Source organism: Ctenopharyngodon idella, chromosome 5, assembly GCF_019924925.1.
Source record: "Ctenopharyngodon idella isolate HZGC_01 chromosome 5, HZGC01, whole genome shotgun sequence".
Taxonomy (NCBI): Eukaryota; Metazoa; Chordata; class Actinopteri; order Cypriniformes; family Xenocyprididae; genus Ctenopharyngodon; species Ctenopharyngodon idella.
In genome coordinates this window covers 30,627,230-30,640,215 of record NC_067224.1, presented here as the reverse complement: position 1 = coordinate 30,640,215, position 12,986 = coordinate 30,627,230, and the positions used below count along the sequence as shown (strand labels likewise).

Below are 12,986 nucleotides of genomic sequence, written 5' to 3'. Positions count from 1 at the left end.
TACTTTTGAAAGAACTGAAACTAGTTACAGCATTAAAAAAAAAAAAAAAAAAAAATACGGTGTTCAAAATAATTAAAGCGACCAGGCTGAGTAGAGGATGACTGATGTAACTGATGGTAAGATCATTAAACTCCAGGTTGCGCTGTCGATTCAGCCTCGTCCTGCACAATCGATCCCGTTGCAGGGACAACCAACAAGCTGATGTTGCTGAAACGCACACAGTGAAAACGCTGACACGATGGATTTCAATGTCAAGAAACTAGCGTCGGATGCAGGTGTCTTCTTCACTCGTGCTGTTCAGGTATAAAATGACCCAGTGCTTTCTATTTACTTTACGGGAGTTGCGTTCAGCCATAAGTGACGTGCGTGAATCCAGTAGGATGGATGAACGCAGCAGCGGGCTCGAGTGAATGAATGGACGAACAGCTTCGCTCTGTTGGCCTTTATAGATTCTTATGCGAGCATTCAGAAAGGTCGCGTTCTGTATATCCTTCTTTATCTGTCATTGTTTAAGCGAACAATCCTTATGTCATTTGTCATTTTACGATGAACCGTATTTTCCTCGCCATTGTAAGCCGATAGACGCAAGCCAAGCTCGTATCCATTATTAATGGCTGTTCATGTGACAGTCACCAGCTGAATTCTCGCTTACAGCGTACTCACTAGAGAACTAATTATTTTTATTTTCAAGATGCTTGTTTAGAGATGCTTATGTAATAGTTTAAAAAATGTTCTCGACAGTAAACAGGCTGGTAATCATCGTCCAAAGTTTAAAGGTACAGTTCACACCAAATTGAAAACATTATAATTTACTCCTGTCTCACACTCATATTGTTCTGAACCTGTATGACACAAAATATGTTCTGTTACTGTTCATGCTAATATTTTTTCCCTATAGAATGAAAGTGATAACTGTTCAATGGGACAGCTCCAAAAATTATAAAAATGCCATTTTATTACACATTAATGACTTAAATTTCAGTCTGTACATCACACAAAGCTGTTTATCACTCCTTTTATGATACTTTGTGTGTTTATTATTATTATTTAAGCAGTGCAACATCACTGTAAAGAAAATTATAAAGGTTTTGGAACAGCATCAGAGAGATCATTTTCATTTTAATAGACCTTCTTGTATGCAGAGCACTTTAGGATGTCTAGCCAGCTGGTGTGTATGTGTGACTGAATGCCCATCTGTTTCCATGATGTGGGTGGTTTGCATTTAGGCATAACAAGTTTCTGTTTCTTTCTAGACTGACCCCTGAAACTGTCTGTGAATTATGACAGATGATATTTTCTGTAAAATATATTAATTATTTCTGAAGGATACATCTTTAATAGGCGTATTATGTCAAAAAAGAAAATTAAAGTCAGCATGAAATCAAAATTGACCCTTTTTACTCTGTTAGCATGCATTACTAGTCTTGTGGTAAACAATTCATCTGTGAAGTTAATCCACACACACATAAAAAAAAAAAATAGTTCATAATCATTAATCAAAATATGAAAATATACACTACCAGTCAAAAGTTTGGAAACATTACTATTTTTAATGTTTTTGAACGAAGTCTCTTATGCTCATTAAGGCTGTATTTATTTCATAATGAATACAGAAAAAACAATAATATTGTGAAATATTATTACAATTTAAAATTATGGTTTTCTATTTTAATATACTTTAAAATATAATTTATTTCTGTGATGCAAAGCTGAATTTTCAGCATCATTACTCCAGTCTTCAGTGTCACATGATCCTTCAGAAATAATTCTAATATGCTGATTTGATACTCAGTTATTATCAATGTTGAAAACAGTTGTGTTGCTTAATATTTTTTTGGAACCTGTGATACTTTTTTCAGGATTCATTGATGAATAAAAGGTTAAAAAGAACAGCATTTATTCAAAATATAAATCTTTTTTAACAATATAAATCTTTACTATCACTTTTTATCAATTTAACACATCCGTGCTGAATAAAAGTATTAATTTCTTTCAAAAAAAAGAAAGAAAAAAAAAAAAACTGACCCCAAACTTTTGAACGGTAGTGTATATTGTTACAAAAGATTTCTATTTTAAATAAATGCTGATATTTTTTAACTTTTTTTATTCATCAAAGAATCCTGAAAAAATATCACAGATTATAAAATAATATTAAGCAGCACAACTGTTTCCAACATTGATAATAAGTCAGCATATTAGAATGATTTCTGAAGGATCATGTGACACTGGAGTAATGATGCTGACAATTCAGCTTTGCATCACAGAAATAAATTATATTTTAAAGTATTACACCCATAATTTGCGCAAAGTGTCATGGGGCATCGGAATAAGGTGGATAAACAGATAAAATTAAAGTCGTCATGAAAAGGATGACATGCACTCAAAGCTGCAGATGTAGTGGGAATCCTTCATGCTGAGTCGCAGCGTGTGAATGTGATTTATATGTATTTTTTCACCTCAGGCCTGAATTTTCAGTCAGCAGGGGGTCTTTCCTGTGCGTGCGTGAAATATCAAACACCAGCAGCACTCTATATATTTTTCACCTCATCAAAGGAAGTCTTTACTGCAGGTCCACCGGGATTCCAGGAACTTCCTGTTAATCATTGAGAGTCAAAGAGCATTTGGTCAGCAACTGATCTTCAACAATAACTGAGGTTTTAGCCTGAACATAATCTGCAAAGGCCCAAAGGCCCATCTGCAAAGGAATTTTCAGTCAGCAGGGGGTCTTTCCTGTGCGTGCGTGAAATATCAAACACCAGCAGCACTCTATATATTTTTCACCTCATCAAAGGAAGTCTTTACTGCAGGTCCACCGGGATTCCAGGAACTTCCTGTTAATCATTGAGAGTCAAAGAGCATTTGGTCAGCAACTGATCTTCAACAATAACTGAGGTTTTAGCCTGAACATAATCTGCAAAGGCCCAAACAAACCTGGGCCATATCACTTGTCTGATCCTCTTCCATTTTATTATAGTTTTTTTTTAAAATCATCTTGTTTATTGTTATGTCTCCCCTGAGAAGACAGAACCGTAGACAAAATAAGAACGCAACACTGTTTTCCATCCAGGGACCAGATGGAGGGGGTGTCCCCTATCAGCCAATCACCTTAAGTGTCCCTGCTTAGCCAGTCACTACTACTGTACCTGTCAGGGATTTATTTGGGAGCAGATCATTATCACTCAAAGCCACAGTTCTCTCATGGAGTTACTGCAGTCAGACCCAGTCCACATGAGCTGTAGATTACTGCTTATACTTTAGGCCTACTCAGAGAGAACAGTATTTATCAATGTATGATCATTTTGGCCACATTTTTACACCTTTTTACCTTCAGTTACTCTTTACTCTTAAGTTGGATGTTTTTGAAAGAAGTCTCTTATGCTCACCAAGGCTGCATTTATTTGATCAGAAATACAGTAAAAAAAATATATATATTGTAAAATATGCCAACTATCATTATATCAATGCTTTTCAGCTTTTGGAATTCAAATCTGGCATGTCCTGTCATTGTCTTTTGTAAGAAAACGTATTTCATTTTGCACTCAGAAGTGGTGTTTGATTTGTAGCATGAATTGCTGCTTGATGTAGACTGTGAAACATTGTCTAAACATGTTCAAGAAACATGTTCAGTCTTTGAAGAGTACAAGAATACTGCTCATTATTTGTTAACAGATTAATATTGCACATCTTGTTTAGCATTCTGAGATAACGTGTTAGAGCGAAATTATGCATATTCTTGTTCCCTATAAAAAGATGCTGATGTGTTTGAAGTGCTGCTCTTACAGACAGTCTGAATTGTTTTGTATGTTCTTCAGTACACAGAGGAGAAGCTTGGCCAGGCAGAAAAGACTGAGCTAGATGCCCATTTGGAAAATCTGATCGCTCGGGCAGACTGCACCAAAAACTGGACCGACAAGATCTTCAGACAGACCGAGGTGCTGCTTCAACCTAACCCAAGTAAGAATCTACATGGGCATTTAATATTTAAGATCTGGGGTCATCTGCCTAAGCCCCTGTATTGCATTTTCTTAAAGAAAATACTCTTATTGGATATTGTTTGAAATGTGTGGCCTTAAAATGTGTTGGAAAATGTCTCCTGTTGTTGACATTTCCCATTAACATGATGAACAGGAACATCTGAATCAATCTACTTTAATGTTGCCATTTGCTTGATTACACCATGTATCTGCAAAAAAATACTTTTATTAGAAAAATTAAATGTCTTCTTAATTCCTGTACAGTCAGCCAGTGAAATATGATGCCTGACAACCATCTTAAAACAACAATGGTGCTCAGGTGTCACTATGTCAAGGTATCACATTATGTGAATGCATTGTCTTTGTACCCTTGATTTATATATTTTTTTCTCTTCTTGCTGCAGTAGTGTCATTAATGATAAGAGTAAGCAAATATTTCACATGGGTGCTGAGATGGACAGCAAACTGGCGTAGCGGTCAAATCTGAGCTGTTAATCGTTACTGTGCTCTTACTTCACTCCAGGTTACTGCAGCTGGACTTCCCCTGTCATAAGTGACTGTAAGGCACTTTGGATAAAACTGTCTGCTAAATTGCTTGATTCCTAACTTTAGCTTAATCACACTACTGCTCAAATGTTTTATATTAATTAATAGTTTTATTCTGCAAGGACACATTTAAATTTGTCAAATGTGACAGTAAAGACTTTTACATTATTATAAAATATTTCAATGTTTAATATTAAGTAAATGCTGTTCTTTTGAACTTCATATTCTTAAAAACATGTCAGTTTCCACAAAGATATTAGGCAGCATGACTGTTTTTAACATTGATAATAGTAAGAAATGTTTCTTGAGCACCAAATCAGCATATTAGAATGATTTCTGAAGAATCGTGTGACAATGAAGACTGGAGTAATGGCTACTGAAAATTCAGATTTGCCATCACAGGAATAAATTATATTTAAAATATATTAAAGTAAGAAAGGGTTCTTATAAATTGCAATAACATTTTACAATATTACTGTTTCACTGATAAATTAAATGGAGTCTTGAGCTCATTCAAAAACATTTAACATCTTAGCCACCCCAAACTTTTGAATGGTAGTGTATATCTCTACACGGGTCAAAAATCTGTTTTTATGTTGGCAGTAAACAACATGAAACATTTTATATTAATACTCCTTCGTTATAATTCCTGGATCATTGATAAGGCCACAGGTTTCAGATTCTTTAGAGCTCATCTTTGACTGTAGTACCTTTCATGAATTTAGGCTTTTTAAAGTTATTGCAAGAGGTTCTGATGGCCTAGTGATTGTGTACTAGTAAGAACACTAACCTGTTCTTTCTAACTCTCTCCATGCTCCAGTTGACCAAACTGGTAAGTTTTGTCTCTACTCCCCATGGCCTGTGCTTTAGGTCACCAGTTTAATTCCTTCCCCCAGTGACCGATGTTTAGTTTTAGACACAACATGTGGAGTTCTCACTATGCCTTTTTCATGGTAGTACTATCCTTTTGTGGAGTTTGTTTAAAAAAGGAGGATGAATCTTGTGGTTTTAGCCAGACACAAGCTCAAGCTTGTTCTTCAGTCTTCTGAATATCTTAACCAGACCTGGAGATCAAATCTGAATAAACTGATTGAATAAAGCATGATATCTTTCTTACTGACATGTATCTCTGTTTAGGTGCCCGTATTGAAGAGTTCTTCTATGAGAAATTAGACAGAAAGATCCCATCCAGAATCACCAATGCAGAGCTGCTGGGACAGTATATGCAGGATGCTGCAAAGGACTTTGGGCCAGGAACTCCATATGGTTCGTACAACTAACCAGAAGAGAATTCGTATAATATATTTAACCCTTTTTCAGGTTGTTTTTTTTTTTTTAAATCATTTTGCCTGTGTTAATGCCAACTGCATTCATTTTGGCACAAGTTTACTATTTCTCCCCCATTTCCTTTCATAAACCTCTTTTACACTAGGTACAAAATAGTTACACTTTGACCTTAAGGACAAAAATGACCCGAAAACTGCAATTTTTAATCACAGGGCCGTTTAACTATAAAATGATGGAGTTTTTTTATTAATAGGCTTTCATTCTGTTGGCAAGGATTCAAAATTAAATTTTTTTTACTAATTCTTTACAAGATGGCACCATTTTCTCAGGTTTGGCCTATGAAGCAAATACTCACTTTTTTTTTTTCCTGTTTTCTGCTTCTGCATATTATAGAGATAATAGGATAAATTCTACAATTATAATTGTTTGTATAATTGTTCCAACAGGAAGTGAGATATTTTGAGTTTTCTCTGCAAAATTTTTGCGGTTTTTGCCATTTCCAGACATTGTACTTTAACGAACTCCTCCTAGAGCTTTTAATCAGATCAACATCATATTTGGTCAGTCTAATCTGAAGGCTAATTGCGATGTTAAATTGTGAAGATCTTGAGTTTTCGCTGAAGGGCGTGTCCGTGACAAAGTTTGATGTTTCGCCATGAAATACGAAGCTGTTGTAACTCAGGCATAAGTGTCCGATCTGCCCTAGATTTCACATGTGTGAAAGGAGTCCTGGCCTGAAGACATCTATATGCCAATATTCAGTTAGTCATAGCGCCACCTGCTGGCAACAGGAAATGGCATGCTTTGCACTGTAACTCACTCCCAGAAACACATTTTTATATGCCATGAAGTACCAAACATGCTAGAAACATGTTAAATCATGCAACACTTGGCTTATTGCTAAAGTATGCAATTAACAGATTTTGTCCTTTAAGGACCTCAGAGTAACTTTTAGCAAAGGTTAAAAAATACCTGCACTTATAGTTACACAGTTGACCCTTCCCTTACCCCTTAACCCTAACCATACCACTTAACCTGTCCCTAAGCTTATCCATATCACATCTTAATAGCAGTAAAAGTGTTTTGCAATACAACATGAACACAATAAGAACATTGTACCTAACAATTGTTTTTGTAAGTACATTGTAAGTAGTTAAAGACACCTAATATAAAGTTTGATGTTAAAAAGTACCTTTTTTTTTTTTTTTTTTTACCTACTAGAAGCAAGTACATATTAATTTTTATTATTATTATTATTCTTTTTAAATTTACTCAATTCCTCTGGAATGCTGTGCCTCATGCATGACCTTGCCTATGATACCATGTGAGTCAGGATCGCTGCTGCCCAAGTTCTCATTTATTCTTTTTCTTGTTTTCCACTGTTTGGCTTCTGACATGACAACAAATGTATATATGATTTGTCTGAATCTTCACCAGTGACTATGCTATATAATATGTTCTACATTTTGTACTTATCTAGCAATGAAAGTTTCCAAATCAAGTCAATGTTTTGCTGCAAACCATGTGGCACTAGATGGCGCACTTGCCCTCTCTAAACAGAGGTTGAGTAAAAGGGTTTTTGGCAAACATTTCCCGTGGATACTTTTAGGTTAGAATTTCCTTATACACTTTCACTATCTTAGGTTCTGTAACTTAATATATAAAAGTTACAGAATATAAGACAGTTAGAACTATAACTATAAACTAGTTGCAGAATATATGTAGTTTTTTTTTCTTTCAATTATTATTACGAAACCATAAAATTTGCTTGTAAAATCATTTAATAATGCTGGTTAAAAAATATTAAAAATATTTAAATTAGAATATTTTTATATCATGTCACACTTCAATACAGGTCATTTATATAAAAAAACGGGATCACTACTAAAATAAATATGAATATAAACAGGAAAAACAACAACAACAACAACAACAACGAGACTGTTTCATTTACACAGAATCAAAACAGCATCAGAGCATCTCTGAGTGGTTCATTGCATGTGTAAGTGGTTTATAAGTGACTAATATTGTGAGTTTAGGACATTCATTAAGCTGGATGGTGATGCCTACATGAGTAACTAGTTGAGATGACTCAAAGATCGTTTTGTCTACATCTGATAACCATATTACACAATGCTCAATTCCCATCTGAATGAGTGATCTGAAAAAGTGTGCAAACCATTTTCTTCGAAGCAGTCAGTAATTTATGAGATCTTCTTGAAAAATAATTTGACAGGAAAATATTGAAAATGGAATTGGAATGCTCAATCATATGTTATGTTTTGTGAATGTATACCAGGCAGTACTTTGATCACTGTTGGAGAGTATCAGAAGAGGTTGGGTGGAGCAGAACGGGAATTTCTACAAACATCAGCCATCAACTTCCTCACTCCTCTGAGGAATTTTTTAGAGGGTGACTGGAAAACAATTTCTGTAAGTGAAATTCATGATCTCCTCTTTAGATGGCTCACTTCCATCTAATATGTTAGCTGATAAAATCTGTTAGTTCACACAATGGTGAGAAGTCTCTGTTAAAGTAGAAACATTAGTGGGCCTCATTCATGAAACATGAGAAGAATGAAATTGTCAACACATTTGTATGTCAATGTTTGCAATAGTTGATAAAACTATACAATAGTTGATAAAAATCTAACATATTAGATGAAAGTGAGCCATCTTATAACTGGCTTATTAGACTATATTCAGATTTGTAACTATATATTCGGGTTTACATTTATATTCAGGCTTATAACTATATTCAGATTTATATTTATATATTCAGATTTGTAACTATATATTCAGACTTAAAGTAACGTGTTAACTGTCACCCCTCGTTGTGAGCATAGATCTGAACTTAAATGGTTGTAAGTAATGAATTCTTTGGAATACAGACCTAAGTTTGGTCTCTTTTTAAAGAAGACACTCAGCAGATTAGTGCAGAAGTGAAAACACTTAAAATGAAAGTGTAACATTAAAGGGTTAGTTCTCCCAAAAATGAAAATTCTGTCATTTATTACTCACCCTCATGGCGTTCCAGACCCATAAAACCTTCGTTAATCTTTGGAACGCAAATTGAGATATTTTTGTTTAAATCCGATGGCTCCGTGAGGCCTACGCAGGGAGCAATGACATTTCCTCTCTCAAGATCCATAAAGGTACTAAAACATATTTAAATCAGTTCATGTGAGTACAGTGGTTCAATATTAATATTATAAAGCGACGAGAATATTTTTGGTGCACCAAAAAAAACAAAATAACGAATTATTTAGTGATGGCCGATTTCAAAACACTGCTTCAGGAAGCTTCGGAGCATAATGAGTCAGTTAATGGATCTTGAGAGAGGAAATGTCATTGCTCCCTATGTAGGCCTCACGGAGCCAACGGATTTAAACAAAAATATCTTAATTTGTGTTCCGAAGATCAACGAAGGTCTTCGGAACAAAAAAAAGGCAATAGAAAACACACCAAGGTCCAGATTTACTAAACGGGGCAAATTAGCGTGAGAGAGCAATTCCACAAATGCGCCGATGGGAGTGGCAAGTTTTGCGCGTGATCTGCTGTTTACGCGCAAATTAAAGAACACGGATGCAGTCAAATCATTTACATAATGACCAACGCAATCTAACAAAAGCTGCGCAAATTAGCGTTGGGATGCAAATAAGCAGAGCTGATGCTCTCATCAGGTGTGGGTCGACACAGGCGCAACTTGTTACATGTAATCTGACAAACACGTACACGTAGGCTATATAATATCGTTTGCCAAGCCATGTTGGCCTATATATATTTTGGGGATGTTTCCTCCGAGGAGCCAAGGGAGGCAGTGACTCCTCAAAAATAAACTGGATGAGAAAATAATCGATATTAAAAAGATAAAACAACGCAAATGTTACAAAATTTGACATTAAAAAGTGTAAAAATCACTCGTTTTTCTAAAGAAACACTGTCAAACAGCGACACCCGCAGGTGAAGTTACAGTGCCTCCCTTCAGCCAAAGAATATGCACTGACAAGAAGCGACACTCAATAGAACGTTCCATTGCAACACCGGCGCCCAGCAGCAGCCCTGCGTTCCCGCCATTGTGGGGTGAAAGCGACTCGGCAGTCCACTAGTTTCTATGGCAATATCAGCTGCTTTGTTAAAAAAAAAAAAGTACATTAAAGCTAAAATCCAACCTGAATGATGACAACACAGAATAAAATACTATCGCTAGTGATCATCAAATCCTTTTAACAGTTTATTTTACAGACTTTTTGTTTAAGTCTTCCACTTTTTTCACAAAACCTTTGCTCTCTAGAAACCCAGTCAGTTTGAGTTAAAATTCTTTGAAGTTCAAGTATTAGCATTATAAACACTGAATTAATACTAACATATGAAATTAAATTAAGGACATGCATCAGAAAAATTAGGAATATTGGACAATAAATATATAACAGAATATAACAGCTTGACAATAAACTGTTTTTGAAGTGTTGTCTTATATTAATGTCTGTTAAAGCAAGACTAAACAAAAAACAAAAAAAAGCAAAAAAAAAAAAAAAAAAACACAGCCACTGTCCAAAAGTGGCAATTATGGGATAACAGACACAGCAATGCATCATGTTATATAACGTCATTATGTTTGTAGTGTGATCCAGCGGATTAAAACGTATTTCAGACCGAGTAATTTACTATTACTATATTACTCCACTAGGTCTGCCTACGTTTTAATCCCCTGGATCACACTACAAACATGATTATCTTAACTTTATTAATTATTAATTTATTAATTTACTATTAATAGTAAATATGTAAAGTTGCATAACATGAAAATACTCAAAAGTAGGCTAACTACATTACCTCAGATGTGTAATGGTTGGATTCCACAACTAATCACATAAAACATATATAGGTTAAGACAATACATTTACTGTAGGTGTCATAAAATTTACTGAATTTGAGAAATTTTCTATTGCATTTCTGATTTGGCTGTGAGATTCGCCGATTTTTGGTGCATAAGATGTGATGGATTCTATTGTCCAGTTGGCATTTTCACCCCAAAATGGCTGCCGTGCTACTGAAGCGCCACCTCGTGGCTTTTACCCAAAAAGCATCAGAGTTGCGCCTCTTTGTTTAAGCTCATAGAAGATGAAGAAGAAACAAAGCAGAGCCCCCAAAGCGATAATTGGATATGATCGGTTCCGATTGGACATGATTGGTTCGTGTGATAAATCCCACCTCTTGTTTTTGTGCACGTTCTCGTCGAATCAGCCTGAATGAAGACACTGATGTTGTTAATGTGAAGACTAATTAAAAAGTAAAAAACTGTCACTTAGATATCACCGCTTTATTTCATGTCAAAATCAAACTCGAAATGGCCTTAAAAAATGATGACTGCAGGGGTTTTTAGTGAGCAATCAGTGTGGTGAAATTAAAGGTACATCTTTGTGTCTGAGTGAGTGACCAGTGTGAAGCTTGGTGACTGCTGAAAATAAATTGACTTAAAAATTTTAATAGTCAATTTATAAATAATATATATTGTTTAAATTGTTAAATTGCCTTTTAGTTATTATTTTGGAATAAATGTAAAAATGCGTAAAAACACTAACTTGATGAAATTTACACTTGGTTTTAATAAGTAGAACATTACATTTAGTGTAAAAATACAAAATAGAATTGTATTTGGTCTTTTTTTATGTAATCTTAACTTAACCAGGAAAACTGTGTAACGGGACATAAATGAGGACGTTGCGGTTAAATGAGGTTAAATTTGGTGTTATCGCTCTCACTCTCTCATACTGGTCACTGGAAGTTCAACATGGCACCTCATGGCAAAGAACTCAATGAGAATCTGAAAAAAAAGAATTGTTGCTCTACATAAAGATGGCATAGGCTATAAGAAGATTGCCAAGACCCTGAAACTGAGCTGCAGCACGGTGGCCAAGACCCTACAGCGGTTTAACAGGACAGGTTCCACTCAGAACAGGCCTCGCCATGTTCAACCAAAGAAGTTGAGTGCACGTGCTCAGCGTCATATCCAGAAGTTGTGTTTGGGAAATAGACGTATGAGTGCTGCCAGCATTGCTGCAGAGGTTGATAGGGTGGGGGGTCAGCCTGTCAGTGCTCAGACCATACGCCGCACACTGCATCAAATTGGTCTGATGTCCCAGAAGGAAGCCTCTTCTAAAGATGATGCACAAGAAAGCCCGCAAACAGTTTGCTGAAGACAAGCAGACTAAGGACATGGATTACTGGAACCATGTCCTGTGGTCTGATGAGACCAAGATAAACTTATTTGGTTCAGATGGTGTCAAGCGTGTGTGGCAGCAACCAGGTGAGGAGTACAAAGACAAGTGTGTCTTGCCTACAGTCAAGCATGGTGGTGGGAGTGTCATGGTCTGGGGTTGCATGAGTGCTGCCGGCACTGGGGAGCTACAGTTCATTGAGGGAACCATGAATGAGCAGAGCACGATCCTCTCCCTTTGGAGACTGGGCCGCAGGGCAGTATTCCAACATGATAACGACCCCAAACACGACCCCAAGACGACCACTGCCTTGCTAAAGCATGCTAAATCTTGCTAAACCCTATTGAGGATGCCCCACAGATGCTCAAACGGAAGGTGGAGGAGCGCAAGGTCTCTAACATCCACCAGCTCCGTGATGTCGTCATGGTGGAGTGGAAGAGGACTCCAGTGGCAACCTGTGAAGCTCTGGTGAACTCCATACCCAAGAGGGTTAAGGCAGTGCTGGAAAATAATGGTGGCCACACAAAATATTGACACTTTGGGCCCAATTTGGACATTTTCACTTTGGGGTGTACTCACTTTTGTGGCCAGCGGTTTAGACATTAATGGCTGTGTGTTGAGTTATTTTGAGGGGACAGCAAATTTACACTTTTAAACAAGCTGTACACTCAGTACATTGTAGCAAAGTGTCATTTCTTCAGTGTTGTCACATGAAAAGATATAATAAAATATTTACAAAAATGTGAGGGGTGTATTCACTTCTGTGATATACTGTGTGTGTGTGTATGTGTGTATATATATATATATATATATATATATAAATATGCCAACATGGCTTGGCAAACGATATGTTCGGATAATTTCTTCCTCTGGCATTCCAAAGAAATTAATACGAGTGGAAAATATTTCCTCCCTTCTACCACGCGCACTCTGTTCCCTGCAGTGTCTCCTCCTAGCA

The 12,986-nt window shown here is 36.2% G+C and overlaps 1 protein-coding gene across 6 annotated transcripts in view; it reads left to right on the top strand.

Moving 5' to 3' along the window:
- The first annotated feature begins 119 nt into the window (after positions 1–119).
- Positions 120–12,986, top strand: part of sh3glb2b (SH3-domain GRB2-like endophilin B2b) — a 42,005-nt gene continuing 29,138 nt past the window's right edge. For 3 of the 6 annotated variants that reach the window (XM_051893300.1, XM_051893299.1, XM_051893297.1), the window contains exons 1-4: positions 123–301; positions 3,813–3,954; positions 5,658–5,786; positions 8,107–8,240. In XM_051893300.1, the coding sequence (XP_051749260.1) occupies positions 239–301; positions 3,813–3,954; positions 5,658–5,786; positions 8,107–8,240 (468 nt within the window). In that variant the 5' untranslated portion in view covers positions 123–238. Of the gene's footprint in view, positions 302–3,812; positions 3,955–5,657; positions 5,787–8,106; positions 8,241–12,986 lie in introns of all 6 variants that reach the window. The other 3 variants (XM_051893298.1, XM_051893303.1, XM_051893302.1) reach the window with 3 other exon arrangements.